The following is a 15,030-nucleotide window of genomic DNA, read 5'->3' as shown; positions in this document are numbered from 1 at the left end:
AAGTTTGCTTCTCACGAATATGATTAGATGACCAAATTAACAATGCTCTCTATTTTAAATTTTAAAGCAATATTGCTTTCAATTCTAAATACTATGACCAAATTGAAGAATACTGTTATTTAAATTTGATTCATTATATTTACAAACGGGTGTAGAAAAGGCATCATCTATATAATTAATATGACATTATTTAATTTACAAGATTCAGTTTTATAAAAAAAAAATTATAAATAATTCAGGTATAATTTAGATAATAAGTCAAAATGAAATGAGTTGATATAAAAATTAAATAAAATATTATTTAAATTTTATTTTTTAATCATATTATTATTTTGATATTTAAAATATTTTAATTATTTGTTATATTTTATATAAAATTAAAAAAATTATAATGATGAGATGAGATGAGTTGATATCATTTTTCAATTCAAACGGGACTGTAAGGGCTAGTTTGAATTTTGAGATAAGATAAGATAATTTTATATGAAAGTTAAATAAAATATTATTTTTTAATATTATTATTATTTTAAGATTTGAAAATATTGAATTGAAATTAAAAAAAATTAAATTATTTATTATATTTTATATAAAATTATAATAATAAAAAAAAGAAAGGAGTGATTTTATTTATCTACCAATTAAATATATAAACACTATTTTATATTTTGTCATAAAAAATGACAATAATAAGTTAAGGAGCTATAATAATTAAATAATGATCATAACACCACGTGGCCACCCTGTATGGCGCGTATCGAAAACGGAGCAACAAACGAGAGTGGCTAAGCTGAGAGGGGTCACATACACTCGCGGAAAGATCTCCTCCCTCGCTTTTCCTCCACCTTTCCTTTTAAAAATAAATAAATGAAACGGGAATAGAATACTCACTTCGCAGACCCCGTTTTCTGCAGTTTGCGGTTCCCTCCCTGAACCACAAAATTCCCAGTTATAGTTATCCCCCTCACGTTGATTTCACCCCCCGGCGCACGTTAAGGCTCCACTAGCGGACTGCTGCTCAGAGAGTGACTGTGACTGATCTCGGAAATGGCTTCGGCGAGGGTAGATCTGGACGGAAATCCGATAAAGGCGATGACGATATGCATGATCGGTGCTGGAGGCTTCATTGGCTCCCACCTTTGCGAGAAGCTGATGGCCGAGACTCCGCACACCGTGCTGGCCGTCGACGTCTACAACGACAAGATCAAGCACCTCCTCGAGCCCGCCGGCTCCCATCCATGGTCCGATCGCATCCAGTTCCACCGCCTCAACATCAAGCACGACTCCCGCCTCGAAGGCCTCATCAAGATGGCAGATCTGGTCCTCCATTCCGTTCTCTCCCTTCATACACTCTCTCTAGAATCCGATCCCATTTATTTTGATATTGTTTCGTTTCGTCTTTCCTGACTTTTATTTTCTTGAAATTTTTGTTCCCATTGTTGCAGACAATTAATCTGGCGGCCATTTGCACTCCGGCAGACTACAACACGCGCCCGCTCGACACGATTTACAGCAATTTCATCGATGCGCTCCCCGTGGTAAGCGTCAATTGAGATATCGGAACGCTTGTGTTCCCTGCGGGGTTCTCTTCCTTCTTTTCCCGATTCAATTGGAACTGATTATCATTGGTGTCGTATTCCTTTTTGGGATTTTTGGTCGTTATTGTGGTGGAATTTGATTGAAGGCGATGTATGTGATTTGACTAGGTCAAGTACTGCTCGGAGAATGGCAAACGTCTCATTCACTTCTCTACTTGTGAGGTGTATGGGAAAACGATTGGGAGCTTTCTTCCTAAAGATAGCCCTCTTCGTCAGGTAAGCCTTCGTTTTCTTTATTTATTTATTGCTCTGAGTTTTCTTTTAAACTTAATTGCTTGGTGGCATTTCGAGGATAAAATACAGATCTGTAATTTTCTTGCAAACTTTTGTGGGATCCATTTCTTGTTTATATTGTCGTTAGCATTGGTTATATCGGTGGCGTCACATTTGGATGTCTATATTCCAATGTTTATCAAGATTTCAAAAAATCTGTGGAGGAGTCGTCGTTTAACAACATTGTGGACAATAATATTGATATTAGCAATTAAAATGGCTGCCTATGACTCTGTAGAGTTTTGCTGCAGCGGTGGTGGTTGAAGGTCTTTGTCCTTGCATGTCTTGCTATCCATTAAATCTATGCTGTAATGAATATTGTTTGTACAAAAGCAGGGACTATGCTATTGGTATAGAAACCATGGAATTTCTACAGACCTCTTTTACCTAGCCATCTTCTTTACATGATGAATTTCAATTCATTTTCTGTTGAATATTTCACCGTGGTCCTAGTGCCTCTGACTTTTGTGGGTTTATATGGTTCGTTTTGAATGTGTATTGATCAACGCAGTTGTTCAGAGTGATTTTACATTTTCTCTGGTGTTGCTTTTGTTGTCTTTTTATCGTTGAGAGTTGTTTGCTAAAAATTTGAATAAAGGCCATCTTTTGATTTTATGGGTTGTAGAGTAGGAAAAGAAAGGGGTGGGGTGTGGAACAAAGCAGAGCAACTATTACTTGGTTTTTTTTTGTATCTTCCATTAAAAGGGACTTTGGAAAGAGCACCATCAGTCTAGCATTACTTGAATCTGTTGCAAGTTGCAACTGCTTCATAGATACACTGGCAGTTTTGGTTGGGCCCAGACTAAACATTTCAAAATAAGTACCTACACACATATCTTGAACGAATAATCCCCTTTTGCTTCACCTTTTTTTTCAGAAAAAAAAAATTAATGCATTTAAGAGATTGATGAGAATGTATTCAATTTGTTTGGGTAAGTCATTTTTGTTTCTTATTTAGCTTGTCTGCAATTAGCCAAGTCATTTTCTCCTATCTGCTGTAGGATCCTGAATATTATGTTCTTAAAAATTTGAATAAAGGCCATCTTTTGATTTTATGGGTTGTAGAGTAGGAAAAGAAAGGGGTGGGGTGTGGAACAAAGCAGAGCAACTATTACTTGGTTTTTTTTTTGTATCTTCCATTAAAAGGGACTTTGGAAAGAGCACCATCAGTCTAGCATTACTTGAATCTGTTGCAAGTTGCAACTGCTTCATAGATACACTGGCAGTTTTGGTTGGGCCCAGACTAAACATTTCAAAATAAGTACCTACACACATATCTTGAACGAATAATCCCCTTTTGCTTCACCTTTTTTTTCAGAAAAAAAAATTAATGCATTTACGAGATTGATGAGAATGTATTAAATTTGTTTGGGTAAGTCATTTTTGTTTCTTATTTAGCTTGCCTGCAATTAGCCAAGTCATTTTCTCCTATCTGCTGTAGGATCCTGAATATTATGTTCTTAAAGAAGATGCCTCCCCTTGCATTTTTGGTTCTATTGAGAAACAAAGATGGTCCTATGCATGTGCAAAACAATTGATTGAGAGGCTAATTTATGGTAAGCTATCTTTTCCATTGACCTGGCTGCTTTTCAATTGGTACATGTAATGTGCATTTCTGACTCTTTTTTTTTTTTTTTTTCTTATTTATTACAGCTGAGGGTGCAGAGAATGGTATGGAGTTCTCAATTGTGAGACCCTTTAACTGGATTGGACCCAGAATGGATTTCATACCCGGCATTGATGGTCCAAGTGAGGGCGTTCCAAGGGTTTTGGCATGCTTTAGTAATGTATGATAAATTTCTGTTGTATTTTGCACCCCCCCCCCCCCCTCCCCAACACCTCTCTCTCTCTCCCTCCCTCCTTTTTATTTTGTTGTGAGCACGTCCTTCCTGTTACAGAATCTCCTGCGCCATGAGCCACTCAAGCTTGTTGACGGTGGCCAATCCCAGAGAACTTTTGTTTACATAAAGGATGCAATTGAAGCTGTTTTGCTGATGATTGTAAGTTCAATATACTTTATTTTAAAATTTATGTTTGGCATGCAAAAGAGGTAGCTGAGTGGTGTAATCCTTTTTTCTTTCAGGAAAATCCAGCTAGAGCCAATGGCCATATTTTTAATGTGGGAAACCCTAACAACGAAGTTACAGTTAGGCAACTTGCTGAAATGATGATTCAGGTGAACGGTTGTTTTTTATGCATATATACAAATCATGGTCTAATGAATTTGCATTGATGAATTTTTATGCTTTTCTTGGGCGATATTTTTAAAAGTTGATGTTCATGCAATGTACAGGTCTATTCGAAGGTTAGTGGGGAACCTTCTCTGGAAGTACCTACTGTGGATGTGAGCTCCCAAGAATTTTATGGGGTGGGATATGATGATAGTGATAAGAGAATTCCCGACATGACCATAATCAATAGGCAACTTGGTATGATTATTTTCTGTTCCTTTTTATTTTTTATGTTTGTAAAATTCCTTGAGATTTAGGAGCATTGTGACGGAAGTTATGGATTGATTGTTAGGTTGGAACCCAAAGACTTCTCTGTGGGACTTGCTTGAATCAACACTCACCTATCAACATAGGACGTATGCTGAGGCTGTTAAGCAGGCCATTGCAAAACCAGCTGCCAACTAAATCAAAATGGTGTGTGGTGGCACTTAAGAAGTGGATCTTGCTTATGTTGCTGCCGATTAGCAGGTGTTACCAATCTTTTGTAAGTCCATCTTATAATATATGTTAATGGTTGATTCACATATGCGCTACATTTTTTTGTCTTTCCAGTGTCAGTAGTCAATAGCTGAAGTAGCTCAGGAATGTGTTTTGGATATTTCGAGAAGAACTTAGATTCTGTTATAAATTCTTGTTATACCACTGTAATTGGTCAGTAAAGTTTGGCTATAGATGTCGGGCGTTATTAAAGGAAAGCTGGAGAGCTGTGGGTATGCTTATCGTTCCTATAACTCGTCACTCCCAGTGTGTTGTATTATTCTGTTTGACGATCTCCAGCTCATGTTTCTTAATTTATTTTGTATTAATTTCATGCAATTACTTATTTTGGTTGCCTTTGGGTTCTACACTTTGATTGTTGAGGGAGTCTTTTATAGTTGCTTCAAGAAAGGGAAAATCGTTTGACCAAAATTAATCTCAGTAGTAGCCGTATAACCATGTTTGGTGTGCTTATTAATTGAAGTGAAATTACCCTCGGTTGCATATTCTTGTTGACGTGCATGAGTGGTGAAGATAGGTTGGTCGTGAATAGCCCAGTTTTATCAATTATAATCATTATAAGATGAACTGAAGGCTGCAAATTTGCAGCTGGTTCGTGAGAATCTGTTTTTCTTTTCTTTGGGACTATTGAGTTTAAATGGGTAGTGGTCTGGAAATCACCTTGACCATACATATTGAGTAATGTTTAGTTAGCTAGCTTTTGATCATAAATTGGTAAAAGCCTGCACAGAAAATGTTTCCTTGTCTGCGAAATTGATTTTGCCAAACAATAGAATATGGGAATGGTAACAATCAATCAATTTCATCAAATCAAGTAGACAAGATCTCGATTATAATTTTATAGGACGTGGCCTCACAATTGCAAACCCTAGGACTGTATGCAACGTTACTTTAATATTTATTCTAAAATGATGGAAATGGTTGTAGTCTATCACTATCAAAAGCAAAGCAACAATTTAAACAAGGAATGGTTTATCACTATCCATGTCACAACAACGATTTAAACAAATGTTATTATGTTCATCACATAGTAGAGATATAATTATTTTTATTAATGTTTTTTGTAGCTGCATTTAGAGGTATTTAGGCTACATTTGAATGTTGGGAAGAGTTGAGTTGAGTTATGAATAGTAGTATTTTGTCAGTTACATTAAGATAATTTAACTTTTTAGGTTGAAATATATGAAGTAGGTTGAGATGAATTTAATTTTTTTATGAGAAATTGAAAAAATAGTGAGTCAGTTTAGTTTAGTTCAACAACCAAACATTCTTTCAAGGCCAAAAACAAAACAAAAAATGCCACTGAGTGAAACAAAGCCAAAAACCTAAATATATTTTAAAATATCCCTAAAAACTTGAAATTGAATCAAATGGATAGTCCTCTTGAATCAAATGGGGGGTCAAGATGATATTTAAATACCCAAAGCATTTAAACATGTCAAATAACAACTAAGGTCTAACTGTGTGAGAGAGAGAGAGAGAGAGAGAGAGAGAGAGAGAGAGAGAGAGAGAGAGAGAGAGAGAGAGAGGTCATAATGATTGGAAAGTTAGAAGCTTAATCAAATAACATGTCAAATAAACTTTTCAATCCAATTAGCTGGAACGGGGACGAATGCATGGGGGATCAAGATGATATTTAAATACCCAAAGCATTGTAACATGTCAAATAACAACTAAGGTCTAACTAAAAAAAAAAAAAGAGGGAGAGAGGTTATAATGAATGGAAAGTTTGAAGCTTAATCAAGTTTGAGGTCCCATTTGACTACACAGTTTAGATGAGATGAGATGAGATGTTTTGAATATTAATAAATAAAATATTGTTATAATATAAATTTTTAATATTAGTTTTATATTGAGATTGGAAAAAGTTGAATTGTTTATTATATTTTATATGAGAATTTGAAAAAGTTGTAATGATAAAATGAGATGAGATGAGATTGTTTGGTTTTTGGTAATCAATCTAGACCCAATCAGCAACTGAAGCTTCGGATGATGCTTCCTACTTATTATCAGATTTATCAGAATTATCATTTTCAAGAGACTTCTTTAACAAATAAATCAAATCATTTTATTAAACTCTTCAAGAACATTCTTTTTTTTTTTTTTTAGATTTTGAGGATTTATCAGATTTAATAATTGCAAAAGAGGAAGTAACAGTTTTTTGCCTCTGTTTAGTGGTCTCAATAGTAGTGGTTGTTTGGATAAGTGGGTATCCAAGCAATGTTGATTGATGAACAATAATGGGGAATTTTTTAATATTTTTGAGATCTGGAATAGTCTCGAAAAAATCTCTAATAATGTGATCAATAATATCTTATGTATGAGGATATCTATCCCACCATTTGACAAAGTAGTAACGAATCAATAGGTCACAATTTCTCTCGTAGCTCCATTTTAAAATCCAAGGTACCTTGTACATTTTGTATAAATAGAGAGAATAAGAAAATTTGGCATTCTGGGATCTAATTTTGAAATAGTTACTTTAGCAAAATATTTAATAAATTTCTGCTTGTACAATCCAATTATGAATTGTTTTTAAAAAAGGAATAACCTTTTTATGACTTTGGATTATACCTACACTCCCTTAATTTCAGGCCTTGAGAGAGCATGGGTTTCAGGTCAAACAAGAACCACCAATTTTTTTTGGTTGTTCTCCTAAGTGATAGAGTGCATTACCTACAAAATGTTAAAAGCACCACCCTGACTAAAGACAGAACAAAGAGAGACAACTTCCTTTCCTTTGTTGCTGTTGGTGAGATTTCTTAAGAGAAGACGGAACAAGATCAAATGAAGCATTAGTAGGTTGTGAAAACTGAGAATGGTAGTCTAAATGTGAAAATAGCAAAATATATGTTGAATTAAAAAATATATATATATTTATAAAGGAAATATTATATACCTTATTCTTATCTCATTATATTAATTCAATATTATTAATTAACCTTTGAATTTGTTATTTCGAACTATAAAGATAGATTTAATGGTTGATAGGTAGCACCGCATTGTGATGAAATATTGAGGCCAAGTTTGGTTATCAAGATGAGATGAAATTATCTCATCATATCTCATTATTACAATTTTTTAAATTTTTACTCAAAATATAATAAATAATTTTAACTTCTAACTTTTATCTCATTTCATCTTAAATTTGGACTTAACGTGAGTTCATAGGTTACAAGTAAAATATAATAAATAATTTTAATTTCTAACTTTTATCTCATTTCATCTGAAATTTGGACTTAACGTGGGTCCATAGGTTACAAGTAAAATATATATATTAATTTCTGTAAATATCTAGACCTTGGTAATTTAAATTTAAGGAATGAGGTACAACAAATGCCGTCGCTTTGGCCGAGTGGTTAAGGCGTGTGCCTGCTAAGTACATGGGGTTTCCCCGCGAGAGTTCGAATCTCTCAGGCGACGAGCAATAGTTTTTTCTGAAAATACTTTTCTCTCTTTTTTAACGAATTGGAAGGAAGTTTGATCTCGGCCCGTTCAACTCTTGCCGCTGCTGCAAAAAACCTTGACTAAACGCGGCGTTCTTTTCGCAACTCATTGTGCGCGGCTCCCAAAGACATGCTGCTATGTTCTCCGAGCTTCAACCTCTCGCATGTTTTCACCTTGTGCAACGACACCACCACCTCCACTCCAACGCCGCAATTTGGACACGACCTCGCCCTCCGGTCTCGGCTTTTCGGATGCTTGCGGAAAATCCTTTTTTGGAGTCCGTGAATCATCCGCCAAAGTTGGTCGCTTTGTATAGACGACAACGTCATTCGCCGGTCAAGAGCCACGGGTTTAGTCTCCGATGCGTAGGGTCGGAGTCCGTTAAATTTATGTCTCCGGTTCTGGAGATAGGCGGAATGGTGATTTGAAAGAGGAGTTCAGAGTTTTGAAGAGTTGTTACGCGGAAGATATTGATGGCGGCGCAGGAGATGGGATGGTAGAGGCGGTGGTAGTTTTGGGGGAGATTTTTTTGGAAATGGTGGTGATGGGAAAGAGGTGGGCGGTGGTGATAGAGAGAAGGAGAAGGAATTCGGGCCTATATTGAGGCTCGAGGGGCTGAGCTTCCTCCTGATATGTTGGATGCCGCCAAGACCGCAGGGGATTTGGCAACTGCTTCTTCAGCGGTACCTGGATTTGCAGGTGCATGTGCATCTGCAAATGAAACAAAGAGTCTGGGATTTTGATCAAGGCTCTGTTTGGTTGCCGAGAAAATTGGCAGACCGAATGCAGAAAACAAAAAATGTATAATGTAGTGTTTTTTTCATTTTTCCTATTTAAAGCTCAATATCTAATATTTGGTTTTTGTTCAATCTTTTTGTCTTTCATTTTCCAGGGGTCGGGCTGGCCACTGGGCTTTTTGGTGAAGTATTGCTCTCTGATGCTTCGTAACCGAATGCTGGCTGATCCTTCTTTTTTAAGGTTGGCACAGAGGTTTGCTTTAGGCGCTTTTTTGTGTTTGTTTTTTTTGAATCAATTGCACAAGTCAGTTGAACTAAATAATCATTACTGCTTGCTATATTATCTTTGCTGTAGTCCGCATTATAACATTAACCATTCAGTTGGTGCTTTGGGGATTAGCCTAAGAGCAATCCCCACTCAACTTTTCCAACTGTGGCGGTCTCATTCTATTTTTGGGCATGTGCATACGTGGTTAACTGGTTACTTTAGTGTTGACTTCAGCTTGAACGAGTCCATATTACAGGGCTTGTTTTGAGTAGCCTTTTTTTTTTGTTTAAAAAAAAGAGCCAGTAGAACTCGATAATCATTACTTGGATTAATCCACATTAAAACATTATCCAGTCAGTTGGTCTGGTTCCCTTTTCGTGGCGTGTGCATACCAGTGGTTAATTGGTTTGTCAGTGTCTGCTTCAGTTTGATCAGAGCATATCATAGGGTCCTCAGAGTTGTTACCAAGTTTCTTATTCTAATTTAATAGAAAATCTTATGGTTATTTTGGTGGCATGTAGATAGTAATAGATTCCTGTTGTGCAACATTTGTATACTGCGGATCTTTTAGCTGGTATGGTTGTGGACGTTGCTTTGGTTGGTTTGTTGGCACCTTATAGTCATTTTGGGTAGCCATCCCCATTGAGAAGTTTATTTGGACACATACAACATGCTTGTGCTGCTCTTTCCTAGCAGGTTGTGTTGCGTACTGGCATTGTGAAGTTTTCATTTTGCAGGATCCATCTAAGTTCTGCGGTTATCATTCTGGACTTGCATGTTATGTATACTTACTTTTGTACTTTGCCATATGCTCCTTGTTGCCTAGTGCTAGAAAATTTCTATACTAGATCGGTGGACGTTTAGATATAAAGTGCAACTATCTGAGTTTTTCTTTCTTTAGTTTTGTATCTTAGATGAAAGGTGTGGTGCAAAAGATTTGGATGATTGACAGCTGGAGAATTTCTTAAAAGGAAGGAATGGTGGTAGTGTGGCTGAAAAAGAACTTACAGGTACCCCATCCCAGGCAGAGTTGGGCAGAGTTGGTGAGCGAAAGTGTGGAGTTCATAGGAGAGATATGATTACTAAATAGAAAGCTACTACAGTATAGTCTAAAGTTCTGTGACATAAGAATACTCGTGAAAAAAAAAAAAAAAAAAAAAAAAAAAGAGTTCTGTAACATAAGACTGAGCTTTCTTTGATTGGGCCTTTTCTTCTCCCTTCTAATGTTTTAAGTTACTATTTCAAATTAACTTATCAAAAAAAAAAAAAAAGTTACTATTTCAAATTACAGCCTAAATTGACAAGGCTCTCTCTCTCTCTCTCTCTCTCTCTCACGCCCGCCCACACACTCTCACACGCCAAAAAAAGAAATATGATGACCCCAAAAGTGTGAATTTACTACTACTACTACTACTATTATTATTATTATTATTATTATTAATTTAAGTAGAGTCACCTTAACTATACTGGGTAGAATTAGTTATAGTTCTGAATTAGAATTCGTTCCCACCGTAAAGCCATTATCCTCTCAATGTTGGTATTCCCCGTAGGAATAGGTTCCTAAAGTATAGTCATCCTCTAGTTCCCAGTTGAGTAGTCCCCTAATTGGAAACAAACTCTCAACTCCAAATTTTATACAATCTCCTGAAGACTCACGTATGCTCCCTTCTCGTCTATAAAATCCCATGGGACCCTCAGTATTGAACACAAGAAAATCAAGTTGACTCAAGAGAGAAATTTACTCGTATAGCCCCTTCGTTTTGCCCAGCCACCACCACCCACCACAAGGACGTTGGAGCACCATTGACGGTGCCAGAAATTGCTAGCCAACCTTGTGCCCGTTGGCACCCACTCCCTTAGCTTGTGTCGCCGTGGCTAGCACCCAGACCCACCATGATGGTGGGTCTGCTTCTCACAGCCTATTTGTGGCAAGCCACTCCCGTCACGAGTTACGACGTAAGATTTTGAAAGCAGCGTTAAGAGATAATGATTATGAGAACGTAAAGCTGGAGGACTAGGAGTAGATATAGTGCAAGGATTTAGTTTTTTTTTTATAGTTTTCCGATAAAAAGTCACACATAGGGTTAGTTTATGTTTTTTTACTTTATGTTTTCAATTTCATGTTTCAAAAAAAGTTATTTTTAATTTAGTAAATATTTTCAATAAATGAGGTATTTCAGGATATGAATATCTTTACTGGTCATTATGCTATGTATGTTAGTAACATCTCTATCCTATGGGGAGTAGGTGTTACAAATAATCTCCAACTTAATTTGGCTCGAGAGCATTAACATCTAATTCTTTTAGATTATATAAACAAAAACTAGTTTCAAATTTTTTTACTTTCCGTTTTGACTTTTATTTATTTGTCATGGGGGTTATACTGAAAAATAAAAATAAAAAGAAAAGGACAATGGAAGACAATATACACATACAAACTGAAGGACGTGAGTTGTTCATATTTGGGGATGTATGGCGGCCCTAGTCAAATACTTCTGGTATCTTGTATTTTCTTTATACTTTCAAACTATAATAATCTATGGTAGAAATAGAAATTAGAGAAGAAGTATTTTAAAAAAAAAATAAAAAAATTACAAAAGCTAAGTTCATAGAGCTAGCTTCCTTTGTTGACATAATTTTCCAAGATAATGGGTCATTAGGGGCGCTTTATTATGGGCTAGATGTTTTCTTGTATACGTTTACTTGGTGAGCACTAGCATTGGTTTCTTTATATGCATCTTTAAAATCATAACTTTTGAAAATTGATTTTGCATATAAAGAAAAATCCACACATTGGATTATATATTTTTAAACCAAATAACAATAAAAAATTTTTTATTTTTTTATTTTTTTTATTTTTACAATTAACACAATATGCTCAAAAATACAAATTCCATATATCTAAATATTACCAATTTTATATATCAAAATGACTACTTTTATCAATAAATATTAATATATATTAAAAAAACACTTTGTATCATCAACTTAATATAAATTTAATATATCAAAATCATATTAATACAAATTGCACAAAATTGATTTTAATGAGTAGCAGAGAAAAAAAAATAGTAAAATAATGTTTGAAGAGTGAATTGTGATTCTTCAAACTTGAATAAATACTATTTATAATTTTTCAAAATTTTGAATATACATAATCTAATATAGACTAATTTAGAGGGATATTATTCAAATATAAAGATAAATATAAAGATGCATAAACTATTGCCAATGCTCTTTACTCCTTTTGATATAGAAAATATTTTTACTTATCAAAAAAAAAAAAATTCAAGATAAAAGTCTCATTCATACAGTTTGTCTGGCAACATGACACGTGCTCCGCCGGTAATTTTTCCATTATACGTTCCATTAAGGTACCTGGTTTAAGTAGTCCACAATATTTTATTTTTATATCAATTCATGCTATTACAATGAATACGTGTAAGCTGCTATCTTCACTGCCCTTTACCACCATTTTAAGAATACCTCAGTTGCATGGATCACTTCACTTAATTTGCCACCTTAATTTTTTTTTATCAGGAGTATAAAGAAATCAGAAAAGCATATACCTGTGCCTTTTGTGAAACGTGCTGTTTTTTGGGGTACGTCTTTTCCTTTTTCCTCGTGACTATGGGGTTGTACTAGCATGGTCAAGTACCTGACAACTTTTTTCGGTAGTCTATGTGCTCCTGTGAATGGCTCTCTGTTTCTCCTGAGAATGAAAATCATGGTTTTTCCTTTTGCCTTTTGCTCTTCCTCTGAATTAACTTCTTTGTCATTGCTAGCTGAAGAGAACATAGACACAACCCTCGTCTCATCTTCAGAAGTTGTATCTTTGGAGTAATTTCTTCACAGAATATATTGAATCCAGATATGCAGAATATTGGTTCTCGGGATTATTCTTACTAGCGTATCTAACATGGGCATGCCTCCAGTTCTTACCGCCTCAACTTTTTAAAAAATGAATGGCCATGATTTTTAAGTGCGACCCCCATTTTTGGGAGGATAATAAATTGCTTTTATTTCCTCAAATCACTTATAGCATGCTCTCCTTTCCAGGTTCCACCTATTGCAATGGCTTACAGTTTATAGATTGGGCTCATCTAGATTGCATAAAATGCTTTAGAACTATCAAATTATGGGCGGGTTCTTCAAGTTTGGGCATTAGTCCTGACTAGAAGCTTGGTATAGGATGTTATGGATGCACACTGGGAATAAGAAGTTCATTGTTTGATCATTGTATAAGGGTTTGACTTATCTGAGTCAGATTCATTTTCCTTGAAAGTGCATATGGAGTAAGGTGCCTTCCAAAGTTGCCTTTTTGGGTCGGACAACATTTCTTGGGAAGTTCTTGACCATGGACAACTCAAGGGGCGATGAAATGTGATCTTTATAGTAAGAGCGGACTTGCATGAGTGATGCCTCGAGGGTTGCGGATCTTTTTGCCCATTGGAAAGGCTTTCCGGGCAACCTACATTTTGCGGCTACAGGGAGAATGATTCCTTTAAGCCCTCATGCGGTGCATTTGTCTTGAAAGGAATAATCAGAGCTTTGACTATGGGTAGCGCTCTTTTGATGAGCTTAGAAGTTTCCTTGTTCATATCTTATAAAAAAAATTATTTTAGTCTGGTTTTGCATGTTAATATTTTTCATAGGTAAAATTAATACAAATGAAACAATAGAGTACATAGGAACTATACACAAGAAGCATATTAAAAGAGGGTGATAGATCAAGTTCCTTTCTTTCTCTGTTCTTTTTAGTAGTCATCTTAGCTACCATTAATATGATTGACTATATCATTTTTTTAGATAAAATAATAACTTTGACTGATTACATCAGTATAATACGAAAAGAATACGTAAAAATGATTATATGTAATTAAACTATTTTTTAAACCTATTTTGGTTTTAATATGATTGTACCAATGGAATCTCATGTTTCAAATATATAGAAGTGAAAATTCTTTTGGAAGTATACAGTATCAGCTAATATAAAAAAAAACAGTTAGATGAGACAAAAATTTGGAGAAAATGTTGTGATATTGTATAGAAATTAAAGTAAAAGCTTTTTCAAATTGCCTACTTAAAAAATGAGTAGATTGTAATAGCCGAATTGTCTTATCACACCAAATCGGATTGTTGCATTGCAGAAACGAGAGAGAGAGATCAAGAGGAAAAAAAAAAAGATGCAGGAAAGGTGGAAGAGGAGAGAGAGAATGAAAAATAAAATAAAAAACCGTTCGGTATTAAAGTTCGATAAAATAACCGGTTAATGAATAAACAGTAAGTCTTTAAATTTGATGATAAATGAGAATCTACTGTAGTTCATAGTTTCACATTTTTAAATATTATGATTTATAAGTCAAAATATCAAATTTTAAATATTGGTCAGTCCAATACTAATGCTCTTCCAATACTAGCTCATTTATCTCGATCTACTTTATTTCTTTCACGCAACGTCACGGGAGTTAATGGAACATTACATTTTGGGTTCTCAGGACGAGCCCTATTCCAACCATGCATGCATGTTTCTTCAAGGAGGAATTATGCTTTTGAATTGTTTTCCATACAAGTATCATGGTTATAAAGACAATAACCGTGCATGGAAGACAGGTTAGCTACTCATGAAAAGACAACATTTCTTCAAAACAGACAAAAGGTTTGGACTTTGGAATTCTTTTAAAGGTTATTAAGCATAAAAAAAAAATAATGCTACGAATAGTTATAAAATGTATAAATATAATATAATTATTTTAAAAAATAGTAATATTTATTATTAAAAAATTAATTATTATTTTTTATAAATTAATTAATTATTTTTTTTAAAATAACTTTTAATCATTTAAAAAACGATAATTCACTAGGCATTATCTTTTATAATAATACGTAGTGCAGGGTTACCTAGTAAGGAAATAGCTGATAGCAATGTCAGCTCCTAGCATCTATTACGGTCACTTTCAATCGGCATGAAACAGAGGCCC

The 15,030-nt window shown here is 34.8% G+C and overlaps 2 protein-coding genes and 1 non-coding gene across 6 annotated transcripts; all 3 read left to right on the top strand.

Moving 5' to 3' along the window:
* Positions 1–871: 871 nt before the first annotated feature.
* On the top strand, positions 872–4,933 carry LOC122294754 (UDP-D-apiose/UDP-D-xylose synthase 2-like). The gene is made up of 9 exons (XM_043103687.1): positions 872–1,317; positions 1,443–1,535; positions 1,704–1,811; positions 3,310–3,424; positions 3,522–3,655; positions 3,767–3,868; positions 3,952–4,044; positions 4,162–4,297; positions 4,392–4,933. The coding sequence occupies exons 1-9, from the start codon at positions 1,045–1,047 to the stop codon at positions 4,502–4,504; spliced, it is 1,167 nt and encodes a 388-aa protein (XP_042959621.1). The 5' UTR covers positions 872–1,044; the 3' UTR covers positions 4,505–4,933.
* A 3,005-nt stretch (positions 4,934–7,938) lies between these two features.
* Positions 7,939–8,020, top strand: TRNAS-GCU. The gene has a single exon. It is a non-coding gene; the product is annotated as a tRNA-Ser (tRNA).
* Positions 7,957–13,692, top strand: LOC122293898. Of its 4 annotated transcripts, XR_006237388.1 has the most exons (5): positions 7,959–8,845; positions 8,937–9,022; positions 9,951–10,059; positions 12,590–12,651; positions 12,835–13,692. XR_006237388.1 is itself a non-coding variant. In XM_043102347.1 (4 exons), the coding sequence occupies exons 1-4, from the start codon at positions 8,684–8,686 to the stop codon at positions 13,225–13,227; spliced, it is 429 nt and encodes a 142-aa protein (XP_042958281.1). In that variant the 5' UTR covers positions 7,957–8,683; the 3' UTR covers positions 13,228–13,692. The 4 variants fall into 4 exon arrangements, 2 of the variants coding, with proteins under 2 accessions (XP_042958281.1, XP_042958282.1); XM_043102347.1 differs by lacking the exon at positions 9,951–10,059 and having other exon boundaries at positions 7,957–8,845; positions 13,109–13,692; XM_043102348.1 differs by lacking the exon at positions 9,951–10,059 and having other exon boundaries at positions 7,958–8,845.
* The last annotated feature ends 1,338 nt before the right edge of the window (positions 13,693–15,030 follow it).

This window comes from Carya illinoinensis, chromosome 14 (assembly GCF_018687715.1).
Source record: "Carya illinoinensis cultivar Pawnee chromosome 14, C.illinoinensisPawnee_v1, whole genome shotgun sequence".
Classification (NCBI taxonomy): domain Eukaryota; kingdom Viridiplantae; phylum Streptophyta; class Magnoliopsida; order Fagales; family Juglandaceae; genus Carya; species Carya illinoinensis.
The sequence above is the reverse complement of the archived record's forward strand: the minus strand, read 5'-3'. Positions and strand labels throughout refer to the sequence as shown.

Coding starts and splice junctions, on each gene's coding strand:
- LOC122293898 (XM_043102347.1), top strand. CDS start 8,684: ATGCCGCCAAGACCGCAGGGGATTTGGCAACTGCTTCTTCAGCGGTAC. Junction 8,846..8,936: donor GAATGCAGAAAACAAAAAAT/GTATAATGTAGT, acceptor TTCATTTTCCAG/GGGTCGGGCTGGCCACTGGG. Junction 9,023..12,589: donor GCTGATCCTTCTTTTTTAAG/GTTGGCACAGAG, acceptor TTTTTTTATCAG/GAGTATAAAGAAATCAGAAA.
- LOC122294754 (XM_043103687.1), top strand. CDS start 1,045: ATGGCTTCGGCGAGGGTAGATCTGGACGGAAATCCGATAAAGGCGATG. Junction 1,318..1,442: donor TCATCAAGATGGCAGATCTG/GTCCTCCATTCC, acceptor CCATTGTTGCAG/ACAATTAATCTGGCGGCCAT. Junction 1,812..3,309: donor AAGATAGCCCTCTTCGTCAG/GTAAGCCTTCGT, acceptor TATCTGCTGTAG/GATCCTGAATATTATGTTCT.